Below are 25,841 nucleotides of genomic sequence, written 5' to 3' on the forward strand. Positions count from 1 at the left end.
GCGCGCCTCGGGGGCGGGGCTGCCTGTGCCAACGGCCACTCTGCCGCCGTTACAGAATCGCAGTCAGAGGGGTTGGGTTGGAAGGGACGTCTGGAGATCGTCTAGTCCAACCCGCCTGCTAAAGCAGGTTCACCTAGAGCAGATCACACAGGAATGTGTCCAGGCGGGTTTTGAATGTCTCCAGAGGAGACTCCACAGTCTCTCTGGGCAGCCTGTTCCAGTGCTCTGGCACCCTCAGAGTAAAGAAGTTTCTCCTCGTGTTCAGATGGAACCTCCTGTGCTTCAGTCTGTGCCCGTTGCCCCTCATCCTGTCGTTGAGCACCACTGAAAGGAGTCTGGTCCCATCCTCTTGACACCCACCCTGGAGATATTGATCAGCATTGATGAGATCCCCTCTCAGCCTTCTCCAGGCTGAACAGACCCTCCTCTCTCAGTCCCCTGATCTGGAGCATATTTCACAGAATCACAGAATTGGCTGGGTTGGAAAAGACCTCAGAGATCATCGAGTCCAACCCTTGGTCCAACTCTAGTCCGTTTACTAGATCATGGCACTAAGTGCCATGACCAATCTCAGTTTAAAAACCTCCAGGGACGGCGAGTCCACCACCTGCCTGGGCAGGCCATTCCAATGCCTGACCACTCTCTCTGTAAAGAATTTCTTTCTAATATCCAGCCTGAATTTCCCCTGGTAGAGTTTAAGCCCATGCCCCCTTGTCCTATTGCTGACTGCCTGGGAGAAGAGACCAATCCCCACCTGGCTATAACTTCCCTTCAGGTAGTTACAGAGAGTGATGAGGTCACCTCCAAGCCTCCTCTTCTCTAGACTAAACAACCCCAGCTCCCTCAGCCTCTCCCCATAGGTCTTATGTTCAAGTCCCTTCACCAGTCTTGTTGCTCTTCTCTGGACCCGCTCCACCACTTCAATGTCTTTCCTGAACTGAGGGGTCCAGAACTGAACACAATACTCCAGGTGTGGTCTCAAAATTTCTGTTAATGCGGAACTGTGGTGCCCACTCCTGCTGAGTGCAGCGGCTGCTGGGGAAAGAGCTTGTTCTGCTGTCCTCTTCCTGCCTTCCTGGCTTGGCCAAGACTCTAAACACTAACCGCCTCCTGCCTCAGTGTACATGCCATCACCGGGCCGCTTTTCCCAGCTACTGCACTGCAGGGTGGCAAGGCCGGGGCTGCCTGGAGGCATCCTAATCAGGTGCTTGATGGTCAGGAAAGGGAGAAGTGAAATCTAGAAAAAAACACTGAGTGTAATAGTGGCAGAGGTGCTGGATCTTCATCACTGACAGAGCCAATTGTTGCAGTAATTTGAAAGCCCCATGTCAGGCTAGCCTTTGGAATGAGAGCATGTGTTTTATAAGCACAAATGTGATGAGCAGCGGCTGAGGGAACTGGAGCTGTCTAGCCTGGAGAAAAGGGGGCTGAAGGGAGACCTTATCGCTCTGTACAACTACCTGAAAGGAGGTTGGAGCATGGAGGGTGTTGGTCTCTTCTCCCAAGTATGAAGTGATAGGACAAGAAGAAATGGCCTCAAGTTGCACCAGGGGAGGTTTAGATTGGATATTAGGAAAAATTTATTAAAGGAAAGGGTTGTCAAGCATTGAACAGGCTGCCCAGGGCAGTGGTGGAGTCACCATCCCTGGAGGTGTTTAAAAGGCATTTAGATGAGGTTCTTAGGGACATAGTTTAGTGCTAGAGTTAGGTTAGGTTATGGTTGGACTCGATGATCCTGAGGGTCTCTTCCAACTCAAATGATTCTAAATGTAATGGAGAAAGCAAACAGTCAATGTGTCATCATCACTTAAAAGAATAAACCCTGTCTGCAATTGCTAACCTAAAGATATATAAATATTTTAAGTTTTAGGTCAGTCTGCTAACATAACAAAGATAAGAGTGACTTGCAAAACACCTAATCACAAACTGCAGACACTACTGATGTTGCCGCTCTAAACATTTTGAAGCCCACACAATTAGTTGTGTCTTGCTTTAAGACATATCTCAAGACTGTTGGATAAAGTGTCGTTTAGCTGAGTGTTGCTCATTATATGCTAAAAGGATTGTGTAATGCAATATGCAAATATGTAACCAATTGGCTCTTTAGGGTGTGAATGCAGTGATAAGATTTTATTTATAATGCCTTTTACTTTTCTTGCTGGCATGCTGGCTTCATTCCAGCATCCAGATTTGCATACCTCTGTAATAAATATCTCATCTCTGTATGCTAAATTTGGCTCATTTGTACGCACACTGGGTAAAGAACCCTGCTTTGGGGACAACAAATGCTTAGTGGGTCAATCAGGCACTGGGAATGAAGTGTTTGATATGTTGCCAGGCAAAGAAGACAAAGTGAGGAGTGACAATTCCCTTGGGATGCAGATGCCTTGTTATGATGTCCCTATAGATGTGGTGCCTCACATATAGATTGTATTTCAGTTCTGTACGTGACCCAAATTTTTAAAGTTGTTGGGATTCCCGAAACTTTATTTTTTGCAAGCTTCAGTAAATTACTGCTTGAATGTTTAGTTTCGGGCTAGTAGGTTACGATTCCAATTCCCATCATTAAGTTTATTGGAAACAGCCAGATGTGATGCAGTGTTCTCCCTAGTCTTGAAATGGCTTTGAAACAAAGTAACAGTTCTTTAGTGCTATCTCAAATGCCACCATCCCAGAGTTCTTTGAGAAGCACTTTATATATTAAAAAGAAATCTTCAAAAGCATTTTCTTGCATACTTAAAGTTTTTTAAAAATGAAACTTCCCCCTCCCACCCCCAGTTATTTGAGATTATTGGTGGGAAGAAAAAAAAAAAGACACATAGTAACAGCAATGATTTTCCATGAGAAATTTTCATTTTTTATTTTGAATTTCTGTGAGAGAATAATCTCTTTTCTGGAATTCACAAAGTCTTGAGACATTTACTACAGCTCAGCCATTATGGTTCTGTGTGTATTTATTAATCTACATCCAGCCTTCAGCTTTTGAGGAAATGCAACAAAAATCTGGAAATAAAAGGTGGGTTATCACCTCACCTTGAGCAGATTAATGAGCATCTCAGACATCCTTGTAATAGCATGTCATAACAAATATGTGACTGTGTGACTTGCTCAGTTGTACAGAACCTTGGTAGATAATGAGGTGTACTTATGACTGAAGCCAATACTGGAAAGAAAACCAAAGAAACTGTTTTGCTGTCCCCACCTATAAATGTTTTGTGGCTTCCATTCTCACTGTTGAAGAAGTCTCCTTTCAGCCACATGTTCTGTTTATAATGACTGGTTTTCTAAAGGTGGGAAGAAAAACGCCCCTGATAATAGTTTCTGGTAATTACAAGTCATATTCGCAAGGATCTAACTTGCAAGCTGCAGAAGATGCAGGAGAAGAAAGTGGACTGTGACTGCAAGGGGTTGACCCAGACCAGGGAAGAAGGATGTGTTGCTTATCAATGATGCAGAGTGAGCAGCTGAGGCTTCTTCCTGTCATCTCCCTTATCTTTTTCCGGCAACATTATGCTGGTGACCTGATGTGGCTGATCCATGTTATGTGTGGTCAGTTGAGATATCTCTTCTATCTTTTCACCAAGATTAGTGGTCTGATAAAATTCTGGTGTCTGCTGAAAAATAAAATAAAATTAAAATCTGGGTCCATCTAGAAGTCTCGGGAGATGTAACAGGGCTGCAATTTCTTTATTTTGAGGTAATGTTATTTTAAAACCCCTAATGCATTGCCCGAGTTTAGATGGGTTGACTTAGTGGTGGAGACTTATTGCAGTGCCTTTCAGTTCTGTTTCGCTGCCTGATATTTGGAGTAAAGAAAGCTCGCTTCAATGCTTGTGCCTTTATTTGCATTGTTGTAATTGCTTGTGTATTTAGGCACGCTAAGTGTGGGAGAAGAGGACAAGTGCAGAAAGAGCTCTCTGCATCACACCAGGTGGGGTGAAGCAGCCAAAATGAGCAAGAAAGGCAGCTGCAGCCAAATCAGGCCCTGGACATGGTGCAGAGCACTCCCAGCAGTGTCTGTGGTGTCTGTTGGCAAAGCGTGATAACTGGGGAGTTTACCAGAATTTAATAAAAGAAAACATATGGGCAGCTGGTGGCGTGGGCACCCTCTCTTGGCACCTGGTGAGCCCCTTGTGGCTCGCTCTTGCTTAGCTGGTGGGCAAAACCATGCTGTTTGTAGAGGTCTTGGACTCTGAGGTAGCTGGAGCTGAGAGAGGTGGCAGCAGGTTAAGAAAGGTCCAAGTAGCAAAGGTCCAAACACAACATTCAGAGTTCTGGTCTGCTCTGTGTAAGAGCTGTGTTGTTGCCAGCTGTGGCAGGGCACCTTGAAGCTTTAGTTAGTAATTTGTAAATCTTTAACAGGTGTGTTTTCATTAGGTGGTTTTTCTGCCTTACTTGTCACTTAACTAAAAACTGATGAGTTTTTGAGAGAGCAGTATTTTAAATCATAAAGGTGAAGTTATTTTTATTTGTGTACAGTTTTAATAGTATGAGAAAAAGTCCTGGTATGCAGAAACAAGTCTATTGAGGAAACTGTAATTTCCTCAATAGGAAATTTTTTTAATTTTCTAGAAAAGAAGGAGAAGGTTTCTGAAGTTTCAGTCTTTCTGTTTGGAGACTGTGCTGGTTTTGTTGGGATAGTTAATTTTCTTCATAGTAGTTAGCATATTTTCTTTTTGGTAGCTAGTATGGACTCTTGTTTTGGGTTTAGTGTGAGAATAACATGATAATACACTCGGCTTCCCGGGGACAGAGTAAATGTTTTTGTTCCAGTAGCTAAGCTGTGTTTTGGAGTGGGTTTGAAAACAATGTGAGAATTCACTGATGTTTTGGCTGTTGCCAAGGAGATCAAGGACTTCTTAAACTTTCCAGCTGCAGGTGCACACAGCAGCTGGGAGTGGGTACAGATGGGACAGCACCTGGATTGACAGCCAGGCTGGCCAGTGAGATATTCACTACCATTAGTGTCATGCTCAGTATATAGCTGGAGCTGCCTGCTCTGGCTCATTAGTTTTGGGCCTTCTGTTGTTTTGGCCTTTTGCCTTTTTAATCTCTTTTTTGGATTGGCTGTTTGAGGATGGGGTACTGTCTTTTCTGGGACTGGCTTTACAGGGCGGGTGTTTGTGACCAATTGCCTTGTGCATCACTTATTTATATATATATATATATATATATATATATATGTACATCTACACACATGAATATTTAGTAGTAGTAGTAGTATTTTTTTTCTTGCTGTCTTTAATATTAAACTGTTCTTGTCTCAACCCATGAGTTTCCCCCTTCCCTTCCAGTTTTCTCTCCCATCCCACTTGGAGGGGTTGTGTGTGGAGTGAGTGAGCAGCTATCTGGTGTTTGTTTGCCAGCTGGGGTTAAACCACCATAGTCCTTTATGTGGTGCCCAATGTGGGGTAAGAAGGGGTAAGATTAATCGCTTTCATCACCACATAGTGACCCAAGTTTGTTTTCCCAGGCAGTGTGCCACCTCGAAGGGGTGCAATAATGACAGGTCAGTACCTCAGGAGCCATCCAGCAGTGTTTAAAGCAGATTGGAGTAATTATTTGGTTTAACTATTATTGGTTTAATAGATGTTGCTCACAATGTCACATATATTTACTCTCAAAATTGTGTTCTTGTGTTCTCTGATACCTTTTTTTTTTTTCCTGTGGGCACATTTTACCAGTATTTATGTACAGTTCATCACCTCTAGATGTTAGTTTAAAGTAATTGCTTTATTGTGCTGCATAGCACTGGCTTACATATTCATGTTAAAGCTGATGGGGGTACCTGTATTCGACATTGCCATGCCTAGGGAGCCCTCCAGTGGAAACTAAACAAAATTGCACCTTTTTTTTTTTTTTCTCAATTGGAAGAGCCCAACTGTAGAAGAGCTAAGAACACCTGCCTCTTTTTGTTGGGCAAATTTCAGATCGTTTTGAGAATTTCGAATATCCTTGGGATGCTGAACATAGTGTGCTGGTATTTCTAGGTCTTCTGAATGCGTGACAGTTCTCCTTCAGTGCCTTGGTACCAAGGCCAATCCTAATACAAATGCCAGCCCCCTCTCAGCAATAAGTCTGGGGTTTTAACTTTATCACTGCTTGCTTGCTTGCTAATCATGTTACCTCCTTACCTGCTGGCAGAGGCAGCTGAAGAGGTTTGCAGAGAGACATACAGAACACGGAGAAAATTCCTATAAACCCAAAAGTTCCTCTACTGAGATGTTGTCAGGTCAACCTATCAATGAGATGCAGTGTTGTTCTTCTGACAGCTGATTATCCATGGTCCATGCCATGGAAATGCTCAGTTCTTGTCTGCACTGCCCTTTGCACAGCTCAGTACGTTCAGCCTGTTTTTACGGAACTCCTAGCCAAAGCCAGGCCATGATACTCCTCTATTAGAGATGTTCCAGTAAAAGGCAATTTTTATTGTGTTAGCTTACGAAATATAGCAGAGTGATATGATAGTTTTTACAAATGAAGAAACCACTTGAACCATTCATCTGGAAAGAAAGGTTACATCCAAAGTGACTGAATTTCAACTTGCAGCAGACAGTTTACATGAAAATGTGTGGCAACAGCACAGAGCACAATCTCAGGAGCCCCCTCAATCCCAACGGACTGTGGAGGTGGCCATTACCTGAGAAAACTCACTGTCTAGCTGGTGGGGGACATATTTGGGTGATTATTGATGACTTGTGATGCCCCATTACGGCTGATTGCTGTGCTATTGATTGTAATCACTTTGTTGTCCTGTATTTGGGTTCGTTTATGTATGTGCACCTGGTAGAGATCCTGACACCTGGAACGCTTGGTAACACAAGTTCATCGTGCCTAGATGTCAACAGTGAGAACACAGCACAACCTTTCCAGTATGCCTTGCACTGAAGGATGCTGGGCATCTGCAGTACTACTACTGCTCTCTCCGTCACCTGCCATGTCAAGGAGGGGGCTGTGGCAAAACCCTAGGAAGTTTGAGTTATATCTAGAATGACTGGGTCATCCTGAAGCTCCCTAGTTAGCCTCTGCTCAGGTGAAACAATGAAATAACTTAGTATGATGTGATTAATGAAAACTGTTTCGTAAGGACCAAGATTATCAGGCCGTGATGGTAACTGGTTAATTGTCTGTACCTTATTAACTTTTACTGTTCATTTTGTGCTCAGTGGGTGGATAAACCCATGACAGTTTGAGCCATTTGTAAATTAATGATTTATGAGCTGAGTAGGAGTAGTGTGGCCCTCTCCTTGGCCTAGGAGCTGAGTTTGGTATGAACTAGCTGAGCATGGTGAGCTGTGGCAAACAGGGCGGTGCAAGAACTGAGTATTTCCATTGCGTGGGCTGTGGCTCAACAGCTGACGGAACAAGCGTGTGAGACTGCTAGAGAGGCACAGAGCAATCCTGTTGTGGACTGATCTGATTAGTGACCTGTGCTGGCATCTGGCTGTAATCAGCCGTAGAGACTGGTGCGGGGGGATATGGTGACGTGAATGTCTGACACAGCGTAGGAGCAGAGTGTCTGAGGTGCAGCCATTAGGGGGGAACTGTGCTCTACCCAAGAGCCTGATGCTCATGCTCAGCTGTGCCATCTTCCTGAAGGAGCAGTTGGGGACAGTCAGTCGTATGCAAGAGAAACATTTCCCTGACATTGCCTGTCCCTCACTTAGCCCACTTCATAAACTGAATGTAGCAGCATCATGTCCTTTCCTCACTGTAATCATACTTTCCTAAACTAGTTCTCACATTAATCTAAAGTGAAAGAGATGGAAAACTAAAAAATAGAATTAACTCATGACTATGGTGCTACACACAGACATTTTCTAAAAATGATAGTGGGTCACACACCACAAATTTGCCCACTGTAAGTAATTTTTCCAGAATTTAAGACCCACAGTGACCTATGCCAAGAACCTATGTAAACCACTTCATATTATGTGCATTAGTCTTCCACTGTAGTTAATTTGCCTGACTTGGGCACTGCTCCTCCTGCTGCCCCTGTACACTGGGGTGCAGGAAGAAGCTCCTAAAATGGAGAAACAGTAGCCAGGAAGCAATGGAAGGAGATAAGGGGCTTGTCTGTGGTGGATTAGGACAGAAATGTGAACCTGAGAGTCCTGGTGAAGAGCAGTGGGGCAGTGACATGAGGCTGAGTGCAGGTAACGAGCAGGGAGCGAGGAGGGTGCTGAAGGAGAGACATGTCTGAATACTACGATAGGGAGATCCTTAATAAACACACTGATGCTCTGCTTTCAGCCTGCTTCTGGCCTGTCAACGCCCTGTCATGCTCTAATCACTGCTGTAATACCACTGATATAATCCAAGTTTACTGCAGTACCTCCCAACTAACAGCTATATTCATTCTGATAACCCTATAGTACATTTTTTGTGTAATGAGCAGAGTCCTTAGAACATCATTCTGTGTCTTTTACTCTACATGTACCACACTGAAGTGACTCAAGGTGCGACCAATATGAATTCATGGGTTGGAGATACTGGATTGTCAAGTATGGAGTAAGGAACCAACATTTTCAAATAAAGACACTTAAATCTTTTTAAGGTCTATAGCAGGTCTCCAGGAAATACCTGGCAATATTAAAACACAAACTACCCTTCACCCATCAGCCTTGGTGCTGAAGGTTGTGATGTGATGGGTCCAAAACATTGCTTGTAACTTCACATTGCAAAGTAGGTGATGATGACTTTAACTAACTTTAAAAATGCACGTTGTAGTAGGCATCTACATCTAAGCTATACAGGTGGCTCCTGTTTCATATTGAGATGAAATGAACCACATCCCAGAAGTTCCTGTTCCTCTCCACTGAAGATGACTACAACTGAGGTAAACATCTATAGTATGGACATAATTTGGACAGGTGAAATCATGCTGTTTCTATAAGTGAAGTACAATATTGGAAGAATCTTGATTCTTCAAGATGCTGAACACAAATAACCACCACATTGGCTTCCTCCTGATACTCAAATAGAGGGTTTAATGTGGTTTGAAGCTGTTGATGGATTTTTTGGTGGAATAAAGCGCCTCATCACTGCAGGTACATGACCAATCTTTCTCTTGCCTACTTGTTATTCTTTATGTCCCTGGCAAATAAAGTTTTTTTCCTGTACCTTTCCCACCTGCTGTTCATCTGTAGTAATTTGATTTGGTTTCAATTTTTTTTTCTCTCCCTTTTTTCAATATATAATTCCTAACTTGGCCAAACTGACTGCTTAATGCAAGTCATATCCTTTGTTTGCACTAGGACAGCTGCAGACCATGACGTTAGTCTAGCTGGTTGTTCCAAAGAAAACATCAACTCCCCCAAAACAAGTTGTTTTTTTTTTTTCTTTACGCTTGATTCCCACAGGATCTTACTTAAGGCTTCTGCCAATTTACTGTACATCATTTTCTTTACCTTATTTTCTCTTTTCCTTTCAGAATAATGAATGCTGTCACTTTGTACTTGTTTTCATCTAAACTACCTTTCCGTCAGAATAAAATCTAGCAAAGGCACCTTTTAGTTGCTTTCTCTACTTCATCTACTGTATTATTTCAAATACACTCCAAGGAGTTACCAAGCAGCCTATCTCCTGATGTATCTCTTTCCAAATAGATACCCACTAGTTGAAATTCTTTACTATCACAGATTCAGTTGTTTGGAAGATTTTTTTTTTAAACAATTAACAATGACGCAGCATATTTCGTTGCATGTCTAGTGCAAGCCCCACATTTGACAACCTTTGTCTGTATGCCGGCAACCTCTCCCATCCCCTGGTCATTACTTGGCACTCTATACCTTGTCTCAATGAGGGTCACAGGAATTCTTTCATTACATGTCCATTATACCAATAATATAAAATATATTTGATTGTAGACTTAAAAATTCCAGCTTCTATTTACTGATACTACTTGCACTAATATTCACATAACTGAGACTGAACCACAATACCCTGCTACTGTGACTAAGAGAAACTGTACTCCCTAGGTGAGTGTCTTCCCCAGCTATTCTACCTTGCAGACAGACACATACCTTACAGATGTCTGAAATTAGGTGAGATGGATCCCACAGTTCCCAGTCTGATAAAAGTCCTCTGACATGTCTCGATGCCATCTACCAGTATCTTAACTGTGAGAGCAGTTGTTCATGTCCGCCAGTAAAGCACATTTCATCAAGACAGAAATACTAGAAAAAAAGTTCTCATAGAATCACAGAACAACTTGAGGTGGAGAAGACCCATAAGATCATTGATATCTGAAGGGAGAATCTTATAGGAAAAAGTTCTTACTTGAAGTTATATTTTGCTTTCACTATAGAGGACCAAAGGACTTAGGACTCTTACTAAATGGAATTAATGGCAAAAGACTATTTGTCCTAAAGGTGGGGATGATATATTGCTGAGGATTCTTAATAACTGAGCAAAATAATTGAAAATGAAGTCTTTTGTTGTGTCTTAAAACATTGTCAGAAACTGAAATGGAATATGAATGTTAGTATGTTTATCCAGCTTTTCTTTAGAGATGATTTAAGCAGCATTTTTAATGTCTTAAGTACTTGCATAACCAACAGTTTAGCTAATAAACTTTCCTATTTTGTAAAAGAACTTGCTGAAATAATTATGACACCACCCCCATTTTAAAAAACACTTCTGAAAACAGAGGCTTGTACATTCATTAGACTTTCACTGTATAAAAATGTACAGTGGCTTTATTGACATGTACATTCCATTATGTTTACAGCTGCAAGATATGAGGCACACTCAGTATTGCACTTCATTAAAATTTCAGGCTCAAACATAACCCAGAAGTTTAAATGAAACTGCTGTTGTAATTTAATAATTCTTATACAGGACAAACATTGATACCTTTATATACAGCGTGATACTTGTTACATTTATGCCTTCCTAACACAATTTTTTTTATAACAGTCTAGGAAATAAACCAGAATATTCCTCTTTCCCATCCCCACTTGTGATGCGTTACAATTGTACAAGATTACAAAAAGTCAGTATACAATAATCAATATTTTTTTCTTTCTCCTGAAAGCCGGCATTATTCATAGTCCACAGACACACAGATCCTTTAATAGCAATTATTTATTTGTAAATGTCCAATGTTTCCTAGGCGATGACTGTAATGGCCACATGCAAACACCTCACAAGTTTTGATGTCTCGGTTCAAAAAATGTCAATATCTCATAGCAAGAATTATGTACATGGTATTTGGCATCCTTCTTGCACTGTAAATTGTTCCTTTTACCTGGGTTATGAAATGGTCCCGTCCTCATCCCAGCTGGACTTTCTTTTCAGGACACTCAAGGGATGAGGACACCTGTTTTGCTCTGGTAAAAAAAAATGCTTGTCTAAAAAGTGTGAGCATTTCTGCAAACCCCACAACCCAGAGCAAATTCTTCACCGGTGGGTGGATGGACAACATGAAGCGGACATTCCGTTCCTTCAAGTTGTTTACCTTTGGGACCTACAGTGAATTTAAGGGTGAAGGAAAAGAGATTAATGCTTGCAGACTCGATGTAAAGAAACATATGTTACATTTCCTCAAAAAAATGCTAAATGAATGTAATATTATATGAATTTATAAGGAATATATTAATATATAAAATTAATTTATAAGGAATAAGAGGTTTAAGAAACAGCAGACAGAAAGGTGCTTTCATTTAGTTAAGTTCAAGCAAACCATCTAAAGGCTTAATAGACCAAGAGAAAAAACTATCAGTTAGATCTGACAAAATGTGATCAAAACCTGTTAGCTCCTTCAAACAGTTACGTCAAACATTGGAATGGTATTTGAAGAAACAAGCCAAATGATCAAACCCCATGTAATTTTAAATAAATCATATTCAAACTAAAAAAGGCAAAAAGCTAATAAAGAGAATCACTAAAGTAAGTTTCATCTCAATAATACTGTGGAAGAAATTCGCGCAATCTAAAAGCAAAATCAATAAAACGGAATGAGAGTTACACTCTGCAGTAAACAATAATTCTAAGGTTATACCAGGAATTGTGTGGTTTTTTTTTAATTTATTTTTTTTAATTTTTGTTTTGTTTTGTTTACTTCTTTCATGTAAATATCTTAATAAAAAAGATCTTTATTTCAACAGCAAGGTAAATAAATAATATGATTGACTGAGATCCAATCAATGGCATATGAAGTTGCAAAGTAAGGCACTGAGGCAACAGTTTGTGCATGACAGGTACCTAAGTACAGATGTATCATGTAATAGTAGTGTGTTATCTTTTCCAGTATAGTTTTAACACATCATTACACATCTGGAATCTGAATTGGTGTATGTATATAAAATGTCTTTTTGTATCAAAGTAGCTAATGTTTAAAGGATCCATGTGATGACATTGCCTGTACTATTGCCACAAAAGCAAAAAATCAAAAGCATGCATAGAACAAACCCATTCCAATATTATACAATATAATGAATTTAAAATTTGCATGACTAGCCCAGTGGTTTTGCTAAAAAAAAAAAAATAATCAGCAAGAATTTATAAGAATATCAATTAGAACTGATTACTAATCTCAGAATTCAGTGTGGTAAATTTGCTTTACAAAAATACTACCTGCAGGACAGTGTGGGAGTTCTTCTTTAGGGATGCTTGTCATTCTTTGGAAATCATCATGGCAAGCATTGCAAAAATGCGTTGTCCCAAAACAGAAAAAAACAGCAACGGAACAGCAGTAGCGACATTTGTACTCTAAGAAATCTGTACCGTGTTTGGGACACATCTAAACGGAAAGAAACAAACATCGATAAACAAAGTAGCCACATTGTAACAATCCGAACAACACACTTCTACATTCTGTAATACATTTTAATATTATACAATACATATAGTTATAAATGAGTTTGAATTATTGTACAGCTCAGGTACTCAGACCTTCAGAATGAAATAAAAACATGAATACAAAGTTCTTTGCTTACCTGAGCCCTTGAAACATCAGAGCATGCACCACAAATAAGCTCTCTTGGATCATAGTCATCTCCTTGTCCAGCTTCAGCATCACAACGAGCTTCACCACCAAAATATGCCTTAATTTTATATAGAAATGATAGGTCATTAAGCCAGAGACAACTATTATTTTAACAATGTCAATATGTAAGGGGGAAATAATGAATAACAGCCGTTACAGTAGCCTCCACTCTGACTCTAGATACACGTTTTTGAGGCACAAAGACAATGTGTCTCAATCTCAGGATAAACATCACCAAAAATTGTGCAAGATGCTGGGTTTTACGCAAGTGACTGTAAGGCTTTTGAAACATTATCTGGATGCTCTATGTAAGAAAGACAACACTGAGGCTGAGGGCAGCAGAGAAACGTTCTACCAGGAGGGATTTTTACTAGCTGAAAGAGTATCATTTTTATGCTCATGTGGAATCCCTTATAATTAAAATTTTGCTGTTTTCTACAAATTCATGCCACTTTCTCATTCTATCAGGACACACTGGACACAAAAATGCACCAAGAAAGACTGACAACTCTGACGCGTTTTCTTATATACTGAAGTGTTTTCACGTGAAGTGGTGAGACGAGGCAATGAGTCCCTTCCTTCCTTCATTACCATCTTATTAACTAACTAGACAACACATAGAATTCTTGCTCTTGGCAATTGTGGCAGTTGCACGCCCCCCCCCCCCTCTAGCTTCCCCACCCCCTTTTCGGTGTGGAAGGTGCATACACACCCCCACCCTCTTCCTCAATACCTCCCGCCTCTCCTGCTATGGGGCAAGTTAACAGCTCCTTTTGTTTAACCATCTGTTGGTTAGCCAGGAGAGGGGAAGAGGCGCTAGGCAGTCACTAAGTTTCTGGGCACCCACAGCCAAAGTGGGGGGTACTGAGAAGCTTCTGGGTACCCATAGCAGAGAAGCTTCTAGAATGCCTACAGCCAGATCTGACACGATTATAAAAACAGGACCACCCGCCGAGGCATCTCTTTGTGTGTCCTCTCAGAGCAGTGGGCCAATGTCGTTGAGAGCCCTCCTGTTGGGCAGGATCACCGCCTAAGGTAATCTCCTGAGACTGGGACTGCCTCACGGCACCGTGTGGGTGAGTGATAACCTACTTAATAGTTCCTCGCTGCATAAGCGAGTGTATTTTCCTTGCCGATTTCCTCACAGGATTTGCGGGTGTTGTTCCTCACTAGACAAAATGAGGATATTCCGTGCTTAAATATAAGCACGTGTAATCCAGGGACAGCTCTGACGTAGTTTTTCGTGAGCCACGTGTATGCACATTGTGGATCTCCATTGTTATTATTTGCTGCACCCCAATAATTTCCTCAACTGATATTCGAACCTGTATTTATGTTACTGGAGTGCTAACTGATTGCATAAACCCCGTTCCTTACTGGTTAATTTGCTGCACCTTTTAAACCAGAATAAAAGTTTGTTTTAGACCTTGTTGTCCGCCTAAAACTAACTTTGGGGTGCCCCCATGACAGCAATTCTCACCTTTTTTTGCAGTAACTGGGACACAGGGAAAGTGGTCTCAAGGCAACTATGAGCAAGGAAAAATTTAAGCAGCCCACTTTTCCCCAAACTCTGCAGAGTAAAACAAAAGGGAAAGCCCTAAAGAATCTAAGTCAGGGCATTATGTAGCAGTTTGAGGTGAACACGTGCTGGAGGAAGGAAAGAAGTTAGGCATCAGCTAGTTGAATGCTGCTATTCAGACACACAGACACAGTACAAAAGGGAATAATGAGATACAAGGGAAGGAATAAAAAGAGGGAAATAAAGACACTGAAATAACTGAGTATTAAGTATTGGAAAGAAAGTGTAATGAAAAACAGGGACAGGAATAAGAACTGGAGAAAGTAATAAAAAAGTATTTTTGTAAGGGAGGCCAAATGGCACCAGGCAAGTTGTGAAAGGATGAAGAGTGAAAATTGGTTAACTGTGGGAGGCAGGAACAAAAGTGAACTGAGTAACTGTGTAGTAATGATTAATTACTCCTCTAGCATATGAAAATCAATCTTTCTCCTCTTATTTTCAAATTATGCACTTAAGATAAAACATGTGCATTGAACGTTAAAATTATAGAGGTTGCCCTTGAAAGCTATCATGAGAATGCCTTATTCCATTCATTCCTAAAGGAAAAAGATGTGACCAAGATGGGCACTAAAAATCAGCTTCGTATGAAAGCAGCAATGGGAGGGGTTCAGTCATTATCCAAAATTTCTCTAACTATAATCTCTAACCATAGATAAAGAACGTTTATGTTTTCTCTGATGGTGGGGAAATCGGGGATTTTTGTCTTCTGCTTAAGTTTCGTATTTTCTACCTGAAGAAAACTGCACATACGACATAGAGTCCAGCGGGCTGGACCACACATTTCCTCTTTCTTCTTTTCATTCTTCTGACACACCTGGCCATCATCTCTGTAGGTGCTGCGCTTCAAAGGCACTCAAGATACTGACATCTGAACTTAGGCATGATCGGTTACAGAAGGCAGAGTGTCCTTATCCCCATCCTGAACAACTGCGCTATCACGAATCAAAATTAGAGAAGGCTCTTCCCGTCTTTTGAGATTATCACTGGGGAAAACCACAGCGAAAGGCTTGCAGTAGTGGGGATTCTTCTGCCCCAGAGTCAGTTTACTGCACTTTCCACCAACTCCAACTTGGGTAAAAGAAATATTTAGGTGGAATCATAGTGAGGAACCCTCTGTGTCACAGAGTCAGAATGAAACCTATCGTTATACTGTTTTAATATTCATGTAAAGTATGAGTTGGAAGTGGGACAAAAGGATGCTTGGTGTTCTAATGCAGTATCATCTGCACGTTCTTCTAAGGTGAGCACCTCAATATGCTTTTGGTTTCTGAGCTGCACTGTAGATACTTTTGAGCTTTACAAGGTAAGACACTATGTGCATCTAATTTGCTCAACACTTCTTCGGAATTACAATTTAAAAACAATTTCTTTTCCTGCTCCATACACAATATATTAAATATACGCCCCATTCTTTAAGAAATAACTTTTGAAACAATAGCATTCATTTAATTTCACAAAGTACTAACTGTCATACCTTTTTGCACTTGTAGCAAACATAATAAGCATATCTGTTCATAGCGTAGCCAGCTGGGTCATTATAAAATCTAACGCCTGGCGTTGTGATGGCCTCACTCTTGTGCAGCCCTTCATACTCCAATCTCATTAGTGCTTTTCTCCTCACATCTTCATAGAGTTCTTTGATTGGATCAAGCAAATCCTTTAATACTGTATGATTGATTTTGTTCTGAAATAAAAAGACTGATTAAAATATCTTGCATCTTTAATAAAACAGCTGTGATATTATGGTCAAACACAGTGTAATGGATGCCATAAAAACCTAAGAGCTCAGGCAATGGCCATTTCAGAAAATGGCTGATATAGCACATACTTTATTTGCTGCAAAAACAGTAACCGGGAATACTTTTTATGTGGCCTTTTATTGTGTGACATCATCAGTCCTTACAACAGACTGTAACAAGCACAGAGGGATGATAAAGGGTACACAAAATAATTGCACAGGAATGTTCTGACTGTATGCTTTCTCTGATTTTGGTCCTTCTTGACTTATTGCTTAGCAATTAAGAATAATGACCGTCAGTCCTCAATGCCAGGTCTTTATCAGTTTATAGTCACAAACTATTGCCGTAAATTATCAAAACAGAGCATGAAGGAAGAAGGACAACATGAAGAAAGGGCTGACCATTCACACACTTCATATTCCTGGGGTTCTAAGGTTCTCTCCTCCTCAGTAGCCACCATATGCTTTTGCTTACAGCACTTACGATTTTGTAGAGTGCAAGAGGCATTTTTAGTAATTTACGCTGAACTATGTACCTATATTCTTCAGCTCTGTCCGCATACTGAAAACCCAAGCAGCTTTAAAAGGGGTTAGGAAAAATAGACCAGCCAAGTTTTCTGCTTTAAATAATGTGCATTAAGATTATTTCTTCCCTGTCAGCTGTACTCAAATATTGGGAAATTACAAGCTGATGGTGCTAAGAATAAAACAGCATTAAGATAATGTCTGCATAATGCTTTCTTTTTAAGAGGATCCTTACTTCAGGAAACAGTGGGGGAAGGTAAAAAGATGTGTCAACGATACAGTTTCTTCAGTGACAGGAAAAATTAAGGAAACAAGTGATGTATACCTAATTTATATTGTAACAAGCAATATAAAATTTTAAAAAAGGAAAAACAAAGACAGCATTAGGTAACTTGTCTGACCTAGGCAAGTAAACACATTGCTCATTTACCTTGCAAATAGGACAGGACATAAACCCAAAAGTTATCCTTGGCCCAAGCCATCTGTTTTCTAGGACGCGTTGACAGCATTGCAAATGGAAAACGTGGCTGCAGTCCAGCTTTAGAAAAGAATACATGTCAGGAAACACCGAACTCATATTAACCACTAAAACAGAAGCAGTTATTTGCTTTTAAGTGGCAACATATACCAATTCCAAAATTAATTTACTTAAAATCCTAGAAGATGCCTATTTTATTCTTTATAAAAGAGGAAGATTATGAAATGGTCATTAAAATCATAACCTTTCTACTCCAAAACCACTGGTGGATACGTGAAATATATATGAGGTATATCCATTAATTACCTCAGGTTTTTTTTCTCCTTCGTAAAATACAATATATTTTAAATCAAGTAAACTAAATTGACACAGTCTGCTTTCTTGAAATAGCAGTAATACCAGAAAAAGGAAAGCATTTTAAGGAACTTATGTACTGGTATGGTGTCTGTTTTGAAATTTCTAAGAGTATAACTTGAGGGACTTCATATTTTAACTTCTAGCACGCTTAACATTACAACCGTAATATCATTCTTCTTAGAAGAGAGGAAACAAAAAATAAACCTGGATAGCTGGTGCTGCTGAAAGTGCTTCAGTAAAGCAGATCATGCACATATCATCGGCATCTTGTTTAAGAGTCGTAGCGCTCTTATCACAGCCGTGCAAGCACGGCAGACAGTGCTCTTCGTTCTTAACGCCTCCGCAGGGATGACCACAGGGCTGTGTCTTGCTGCAGGCAATTTTAGCGTACTCCTATTAAAAGTAAATAATTAATCATTCTTTTGTGCCCCTGCACTGAATGGTTTGATATAGTGTCACTTTCTGAAGGCTTGCTGGTTTGTGCAATAAGCTAAGAGGAAAGAATCACGATTTGTGTTGTCTGCTGCTACAGCAGAGACTTGGGCAAAACAGCACATTTTGTGTACTTGAGGTAAAACATGCTTTCGTTACTTAGGTTACTCCTGAGTACCAATGGCATAATGAAACCATTACTTTAAAATTTTAATATTGAATTCTGATATAAAGAGAAATATTCTTTAATCCTCCATGTGTACTTTGTATATTAAGTGCCTCCCATGTAAACACTGCTTGGCCTGTATTAACAGCCTTTAAGATATCTGCAGACTTCCATCCTTCAGGAAAGGTATGAAGTAACCCACTCTTAACACATTATGAGCTGATCATTAACTGGCATAAGCACTTTTAGGAATGATATTTTAACCACTTCTAATTCCTGTCCATTTTAAGTAGAAATCTTATAAAAGTTGCCCAGAAGCTAATAATAAATTTAAGCAAATTAATATAACAATAATATAATATAACAATAATATAATATAACAATAATATAATATAACAATAATATAATATAACAATAATATAATATAACAATAATATAATATAACAATAATATAATATAACAATAATATAATATAACAATAATATAATATAACAATAATATAATATAACAATAATATAATATAACAATAATATAATATAACCAATAGGCTGACCAAAAAAAAAAAAAAACATGACAAATTTGCGACACATAAATGGAAATAAACAGGGTGGGATATGAAACTGGTCACTCTGCCAATTGTACCAGTAGTGTGGGCCACAAAAACACTCAGGAGACATGGATACAGTTGAATAAACCTACTAAGCCTTAAATGTCCTGTGCTCATATAATAAACAGGCTGTTACGCAAACTTCTTTCTTCAGGCTTTCTAGTAAATCAGACTTTATGTTGGCAGTGTATATTTTACTGTATACTTGAAACACTATTGTGAAAACTTGGGATGCTTTTGAAGATAACAATGAAACCACCCATTTTTTTGGTTGCCTATTTGTGTTTGAGAGGTCTGCTTTAAAATGGACCACAGAGATGAGCAAGCTTTACTCAAAATAAGGAATCAATTTGATCCTGCAGCCTCTCCTATTTATGTAATTGATGATTGATACTTGTTAACACACACCTGGCAATCTGTGTCAGAACAAACGCTTCCCACTGCTGATAATTCTGTTCCGCTCCTACAGCCACAGAAGCGACACGCTTCAGAACTGCTGGTGGTCGGTTTGCCTAAGTCCACAAAAGTAAACAAAAAGGAAAATTGTTGCAATGAAACACAAGTGACTGATGTCCTAACAGCAATCACAGAAAACAACCAAAGAAACCAGCAATTGTTACATAGACAAACTATTTTATTAACAATTAAAAGCACTGCCCTAAAGCAGGTGAAAACCCCAACTTATTTATTTACGTATTTATGACAAATGCTCATGTTAAAAGGTAAAAATAATCAGGATAAAGAGCAAGTACTAACAGCTGTGTTTTACCTGTCTGTTCTCTAAACTCCACCATAGCTTTCATAGTTTTAGAATCTGCTAATGCCATCAGCCAGAAAAGTTTGGTCCTACCACAACCCTCGTGGAGATCAACTTTGATAGCTTCTTCTTCTTCTTTAAATACCTGTCGGGTTAACCAAACAGATAATAAACAGAATATCTTTATGTTATTTTAGTCACTGTTTCTCTGGATTTTCATCAGATGTTTTATAGATTCTGCAGAGTTTGCCTACTGCAAGCTATGTTTTTTATGCATTCTGTAATTTGTACATATTGCAGAGTGGATAAAAGGCTTTGTGTTTTTAAAAGCAAAAATATACAACAGTAACACTTGAGCTAACATGTCTGGGGAACAACCAGGCAACAATGATGAGAAGAGAGCCACACAACATTTTTTCTAATTTAAAAATATATGGAGCTTGGACTTCATTACTACTATTCAGCTCATCCATTAGGCCACAGTATATTAAAAGCATAAGTCATTGGAAATATCTTCACATAAACATTCCAGGCCAGGCTGGACGGGGCTCTGAGCAACCTGATCTAGTTGAAGATGTCCCTGCTCATTGCAGGAGGTTGGACTCGATGAGCTTTGAAGGTCCCTTCCAACCCAAACTAGTCTGTGATTCTATGGCAGTAGTTTATCAAAGCAACATTAATAATTATGGTCTTAATAATATGTACTATATAATAACAATTATATAAGTGCGTAATATTTTCAACTTTCATATAAATACACAGGGGATACTTTCAGCTACAATAAGGAAAATACAACATTTTTGCAAAATAAAAAAAACAACATGAAATGCTTAGGGGACTTTATACAGTCTCTCTTTTTTCTCCTTTCCTAAGTTTTGAAGGCAGTTCTGTTTTCATCCATTTCACCTGCAATTCAATGAAAGTTAGAATTTGCCTTGGTATGGATATATACACTCAACTGAAAGTTTGTTTTAATTCATACTAGAATCAGAGAAAAAAGCCTTAATTGCTTCACAAAGGAGTTGCGTAAGCAGGTCATAGTAACTTACAGGCTGTTCTTTCTTAGAGGAAAAGAAAACACATTAAAGAGCTGTGTACGACAGAAGTTGGATAAACCCAGGAAGCTAACAGAAAACAGGAGCCAGGGAATGTGACAATTTAAAATTTAAATTGAGGGGATTAACATTAGAGACGTAAAGGTAAAGGTGGTGAATAAAGAGTAGAAGTTTAAACATGCTTTCAGAAGTAAATGGGAAAATCTGATAAGTAGCTATATTGGACAGATTAAGGAGAGATATGAGGATTTCGATAAGAACTTACTTTTTATCAACTGTAATCTGAACAGGCTATATAGGAGAAATCAGAAAAATAAATGAGACTAAACTGTGCTCTGCCATGACAGAAGAGCAGACATAGAAAATCATCATCTTAGGATGAGAAAACAGGACAATTTCAAAGGGAATTGCAAAGATTCTGGGTAAGAAATCGAAGATAACAGATCCACATGGAACTTCCAGGCTGACACTACGCTGCAAAAGCTGAGGCACCAGGAAGGAGTCTGCAGAGTGGAACTCAGTAATCTGGAGTTTCCCCCATACGTGTTCTAGACCAGCTGACCCCCTGCACTGAATGACCATTACCAGCGTGTCCCTGCTTCTATAATTTTTTTGTTATTTTTATTTTCACCTGAAAGGAATCTGGTTCATGCACTCCCAGGCTGCTCTATGACACAAATCAAAGCACAACAAGGACAGGAGGAGATCTGCTTCAAAAAGCCCATTCCTGATGCTTACTAAAAAGCGAAATGTAGATGCACTCTATGAGAGGGAGAAGAGGAACGATTTCCTTTGAATTAACTTCATTAATGAGGTTTATTATTTTAGCCTTTGTACAAATATAAGTAGTCAGAGAGAAAGAGGAAAAATAAAGGACCACAAAAAACACAAAAGAAAAATAGTGTCAAGAAAGAGGAAATATTCAGTAGTTTCAGAAGTAAAGGCACCTTCAACATTAACTTCAGTGAGAGAAGCAAATATTTCAAGAATAATGCAGTTTCAGGTTTAGAGATGAAGAGGTAAGTCAAAGGGGAAAGCCGTTTCAGTCCTAAAAACAAAACCAAAAGAAATCAGGAAATATTCAAGCTTATGGATACGACAACGTGTTTCTCTGTGAAAAGACAGTGAGAGCTGGAGGAACACCGAAAAGTAAGAGAAGCCTGACATCCCTGGCAGTGTTCAAGGCCAGGCTGGAGGGGGTTTACAGCAGCCTGGTCCAGTGGATGGTGCCACTGCCCATGGCAGGAGGGTTGGAACTCGATGATCTTTAAGGTCCCTTCCAACCCAAACCATTCTATGATTCAGTAACCAGTAGGAATATTTGCTGTCAAGTGGTCTTCCTGCACTGACGTATATAATAGAAGTAGCAAAGGACATAATTTAAAAGGAATAAAGAACGAACGTATACTTAAGAAGTCTATGCAGTTCCTAGATTTTCCTAAAAAATGTTCTTAAACAATGTCAGAAAAAGAGAGAAGAAAGCTGATGTAGCATAATAGTAAGAATTAGGGACTGCTACATGACTTTCCAATTTTCTTCAAAAGACAAAGGACAAGAGAATTTAACTAGAAACAGCTAAAAAGAATTAAATGGAAATTAACCTATACCATCTCAAACATAAAAGAAAATACTTTTTCAGATTTGGCTCTTGCTACAGCCTTTTGCTTATGTATTAATTGAGAAAATGCACACCACATACGCAGTTGCAAACAACACGTTGTCACGTATACTCTACCTGTCGCTGGTGAGTTTTTGTTCGCCGATGGAGATGAAGGAATCGGTCACAATCTGTACACAAATTCCCACAGACATTACATAAAATGATTGCGGCAGTTTCACCATCATCATGGTTATCACACATCGGCTGAAAAAAATTAAGAAAAAGATGAACTAATTTTTTATTAAATCCCTCCTTTCCTTTCAGCATTTGTTTTTATTCTCCAGTCATCTCCCCCAAATTAATAAGGGGGGAAAAAAGAGCTTGTTGAGACTATATTAGTTGTATCTTTAGAATAATCAGTACATAAACAATTATTCCTGGAGACAAAAAGCCTCAATTAACTATATAATTTCTTCTGATATTCTTAATCTTTGTGTGATGCAGCAAAAATGCATTTTTGGACAATATAGTTAAGACATAATTTTCAACCAGTGTGAGAAAAGATTTATGTGGTAATGAGTTATGTGAACATTAACAAAAAAGTTCAGAGATATGAGTACTCAAGTCAGTCAACATGCATATTTACTCTTAATTACTTTTATATGGTATGCTTACTCCGCTCAAACATCTAGTCAAAGCTGGAGGTCATCTATAACTTAGAGAGAACACAGTTGAAGTAACAATCAAAATCCACCAAGAAATTAAGTTGCTCTACTGATAAAATTTTTTAAAAAAATCAACACAGTTCTGTTTTGTGGTTCGAAATATCTGTACAAATAGAGTTCAATGACTGATTCTGATTATTCATATGGATATGTCTGAGAACAAGTTTCCATTGTACTCCCAGAATGTGGTTTCCACGACATTGCTCATGCAACCTCAAACAGAATCCTTTCAACAGCACTCTTGGTTGGCAGCGGGACAGTTCACCCCAAAATTTGAATATCCCAGTATAAAGTAGAATTGGGGGAATTTCAGGCTGGGTTCAGTAGCTTGTACCCCTGCTCAATGATTTCTTGGCTACTCTTCTGACATTTCCAAAGCTCTGCAGAAGCCCCTTGTCTTTTTTAATCGCCTCAGAGACCTTTGTGTCTGCTTCCTCCTCTCAGCAGAGTTTTAGTCCTTGCTGCTGCTGCAATCCTTTCTCTCCTGCATTCTCTTTCTGCCTACACTAAACTGCTTTGGAGGCTCCTTTGCACAAAGCATCTGCACAATATTCCCTTGTCTCCCATGGGGACTCACCCAACCAAGTTATAAAGACAACAGCTTCATTATTTTGCTCTTTCCAGATTTGTATTTAAAAAAACACAAGCTTTTTGTGAAACTGAAAAATAGAGATGCAAACTCAATTAATTCATCATATTCTATATTATATCTGTAAACTCAGTTTACTACAGTTTACCTCTGGGTAAACTGTAGCTATACTAAATTCAGTTAGAAATAGTTTCTTTCTCCTTGGTGTAATCTCTCTCTATTGAGATGGGGAAGAGGAAGCTATATTATGGAGAAGTTATTTTTGAGGAACACGAAAGAACTGACTTCACTGTGAGACATGGATCCAGATAGACACAAAATAGCTCTGAAAGAGAGTGTGGTATTAACTGAGCCAATGGACTCTCAAAATCCATCCTACAGGTGCTAGGAAGGCCTTGCTCCATCCTGAATGCCACCTTATTGTTTTAAGACTGAATTTTTGTTTTCTGAGTAGTGCTTGTCTAGAAGACACACATTTCAACCATGTGTACACAATCTCCATTGGGGACAACAGAAAAGTATGAATAAGGTTAGGCTAAGTCTGCCTTTCCCTATCATTACTATACATTCTTTGACTACTTATCAAAATAAGCACAAAAATAGATTATTTTCCATCTCACCATCTGTTTTTGTTGTCCATCCTTTCCCATCCATCTTCCTGAGGATAGTCTATCGACATGATCCTGATCAAGCACACAGAGGGATGCTAAGGCCAGCCATAGCTGTTGAAAGACAAGGTAGAATTAAATATTTTAGGAAAAAATAAATCCTAAATACTAAAATTATACATGTTGGCAGGCAAGAATGTCACTGTTATCTGCAAACTGCATCATTGTTAGCTGAAGCCTGCCCATACAACACAAGTTTTTTCTTTGCCAAAAAGAAATCAAGCACACAATAAAACTTATTGAACTTTTGGGAACTACCTTCTTTCTTTCAGGTATGTCACTTTAGGGTCATAAATACAGTAGTCAGCATACGAGAGAGAAACAGTGAAAAAAGATCAACCAGATTATATTACAGAGAAATATGGCAAATACAGACTTGCATATCACTACCAAACACTACAGGATTTGTAGGAGAAGAAGAAATTAAAGAACACAAAAAAAAGACCCAAACCAACAAAGCTTTAGCTCAGTGAGATCGGTTTCCCTGTGTTCTCTCCTCACTGCATGGGGTATTTGAGATTACCCAGAAAAGGGTTCTGAGCTGACTGTTCTTCAGAGGAAGCTTTTCTCTCTTCCTCTCTATTGACTACAGTGAAGTCCCAAAGAGATAAGATACATAAAGATAATTTGTTGGCCTGCAACCCAAGCTGAAATGCACTTGGCAACTGCATTTTGCAATAGTTTTTGATCAAAAGTTTGAGTTGAACAAAATTCTATTGGACTACTAACACAGTGACAGCAGGAGCTGGTGGTGCTCTGAGACAGTGTCTTCCAAAGAGCAGAGAATATGTGAGTAAGGGGGATGAAATGACAACTGGCACAGCCTTTTAGGACAGAAAACAACATGAGTGTCAAATCCTTGTAAAACCTTTTCTTTCACATGTAGTTGTAATGCTTGAGAAGCCAAAATCTGTACTCCCTAAGACAGAAGGAATGTCGTAATTTACAAGGATGCTTTACATGGTATTTCAAGAGATCTATTCATGTTACGTTAGCCCAAGTTTCTATAAGAGAGTCAAGGAAGAGGCAAAGACAAAGATAAAAAAACACCCCGGGTAAATAATAAAGGGCTCAGCAAATGATTTTCCATTTTGAGACTAAAACACAGGTGAGGGTTAATTTAATTGTCATAGAGAATGTTTGTTATTGAGTATTTTCATGATAGCCTTGAGATGTGGCAGCTGATGACCTACAAGTCAAACCACTTAAAATAATCGCACAGGGAACTTGAAAAAGACAGACGATACCTATTGTGCCATCTTCCACACAGATGATCTCATAAATTTAGTAAAATGCCAGTATCACAAACAGAATTACCTCGAGGATAAAAGCCTAAATGCATAAGCATAACACTTATTCTTCATTACTTGGGATGTACCCAAGACACATACTGAATCAAAATTCAGTTTTTACTGGTGTATTTCTGCCACAAAGAAGAAAACTCAATTTATTCGCATGAACAGTCATTGCTTTAGTTAGGATACCTGTCCATTATGCACACACAGCTAGACCTGGAGAATATAAACTGTAGGCTGTGTGCATTGTTTCCTGAAACAACCTGTAAAAAGAAGTTT

The 25,841-nt window shown here is 39.2% G+C and overlaps 1 protein-coding gene across 32 annotated transcripts in view; it reads right to left on the reverse strand.

Moving 5' to 3' along the window:
• Positions 1-10,666: 10,666 nt before the first annotated feature.
• Positions 10,667-25,841, reverse strand: part of MYCBP2 (MYC binding protein 2) — a 198,400-nt gene continuing 183,225 nt past the window's right edge. For all 32 annotated transcript variants that reach the window (XM_065056127.1, XM_065056062.1, XM_065056297.1 and 29 more), the window contains 10 exons: positions 24,220-24,321; positions 22,421-22,549; positions 19,643-19,775; positions 19,282-19,385; positions 17,873-18,061; positions 17,264-17,371; positions 16,045-16,254; positions 12,942-13,049; positions 12,580-12,745; positions 10,667-11,470 (listed from right to left, as the gene is read on the reverse strand). In XM_065056127.1, coding sequence (XP_064912199.1) covers positions 11,355-11,470; positions 12,580-12,745; positions 12,942-13,049; positions 16,045-16,254; positions 17,264-17,371; positions 17,873-18,061; positions 19,282-19,385; positions 19,643-19,775; positions 22,421-22,549; positions 24,220-24,321 — 1,365 coding nt within the window. In that variant the 3' untranslated portion in view covers positions 10,667-11,354. The remainder of the gene's footprint in view (positions 11,471-12,579; positions 12,746-12,941; positions 13,050-16,044; positions 16,255-17,263; positions 17,372-17,872; positions 18,062-19,281; positions 19,386-19,642; positions 19,776-22,420; positions 22,550-24,219; positions 24,322-25,841) is intronic.

The sequence above is a fragment of the Columba livia genome, chromosome 1 (genome assembly GCF_036013475.1).
Source record: "Columba livia isolate bColLiv1 breed racing homer chromosome 1, bColLiv1.pat.W.v2, whole genome shotgun sequence".
NCBI classification, from domain to species: domain Eukaryota; kingdom Metazoa; phylum Chordata; class Aves; order Columbiformes; family Columbidae; genus Columba; species Columba livia.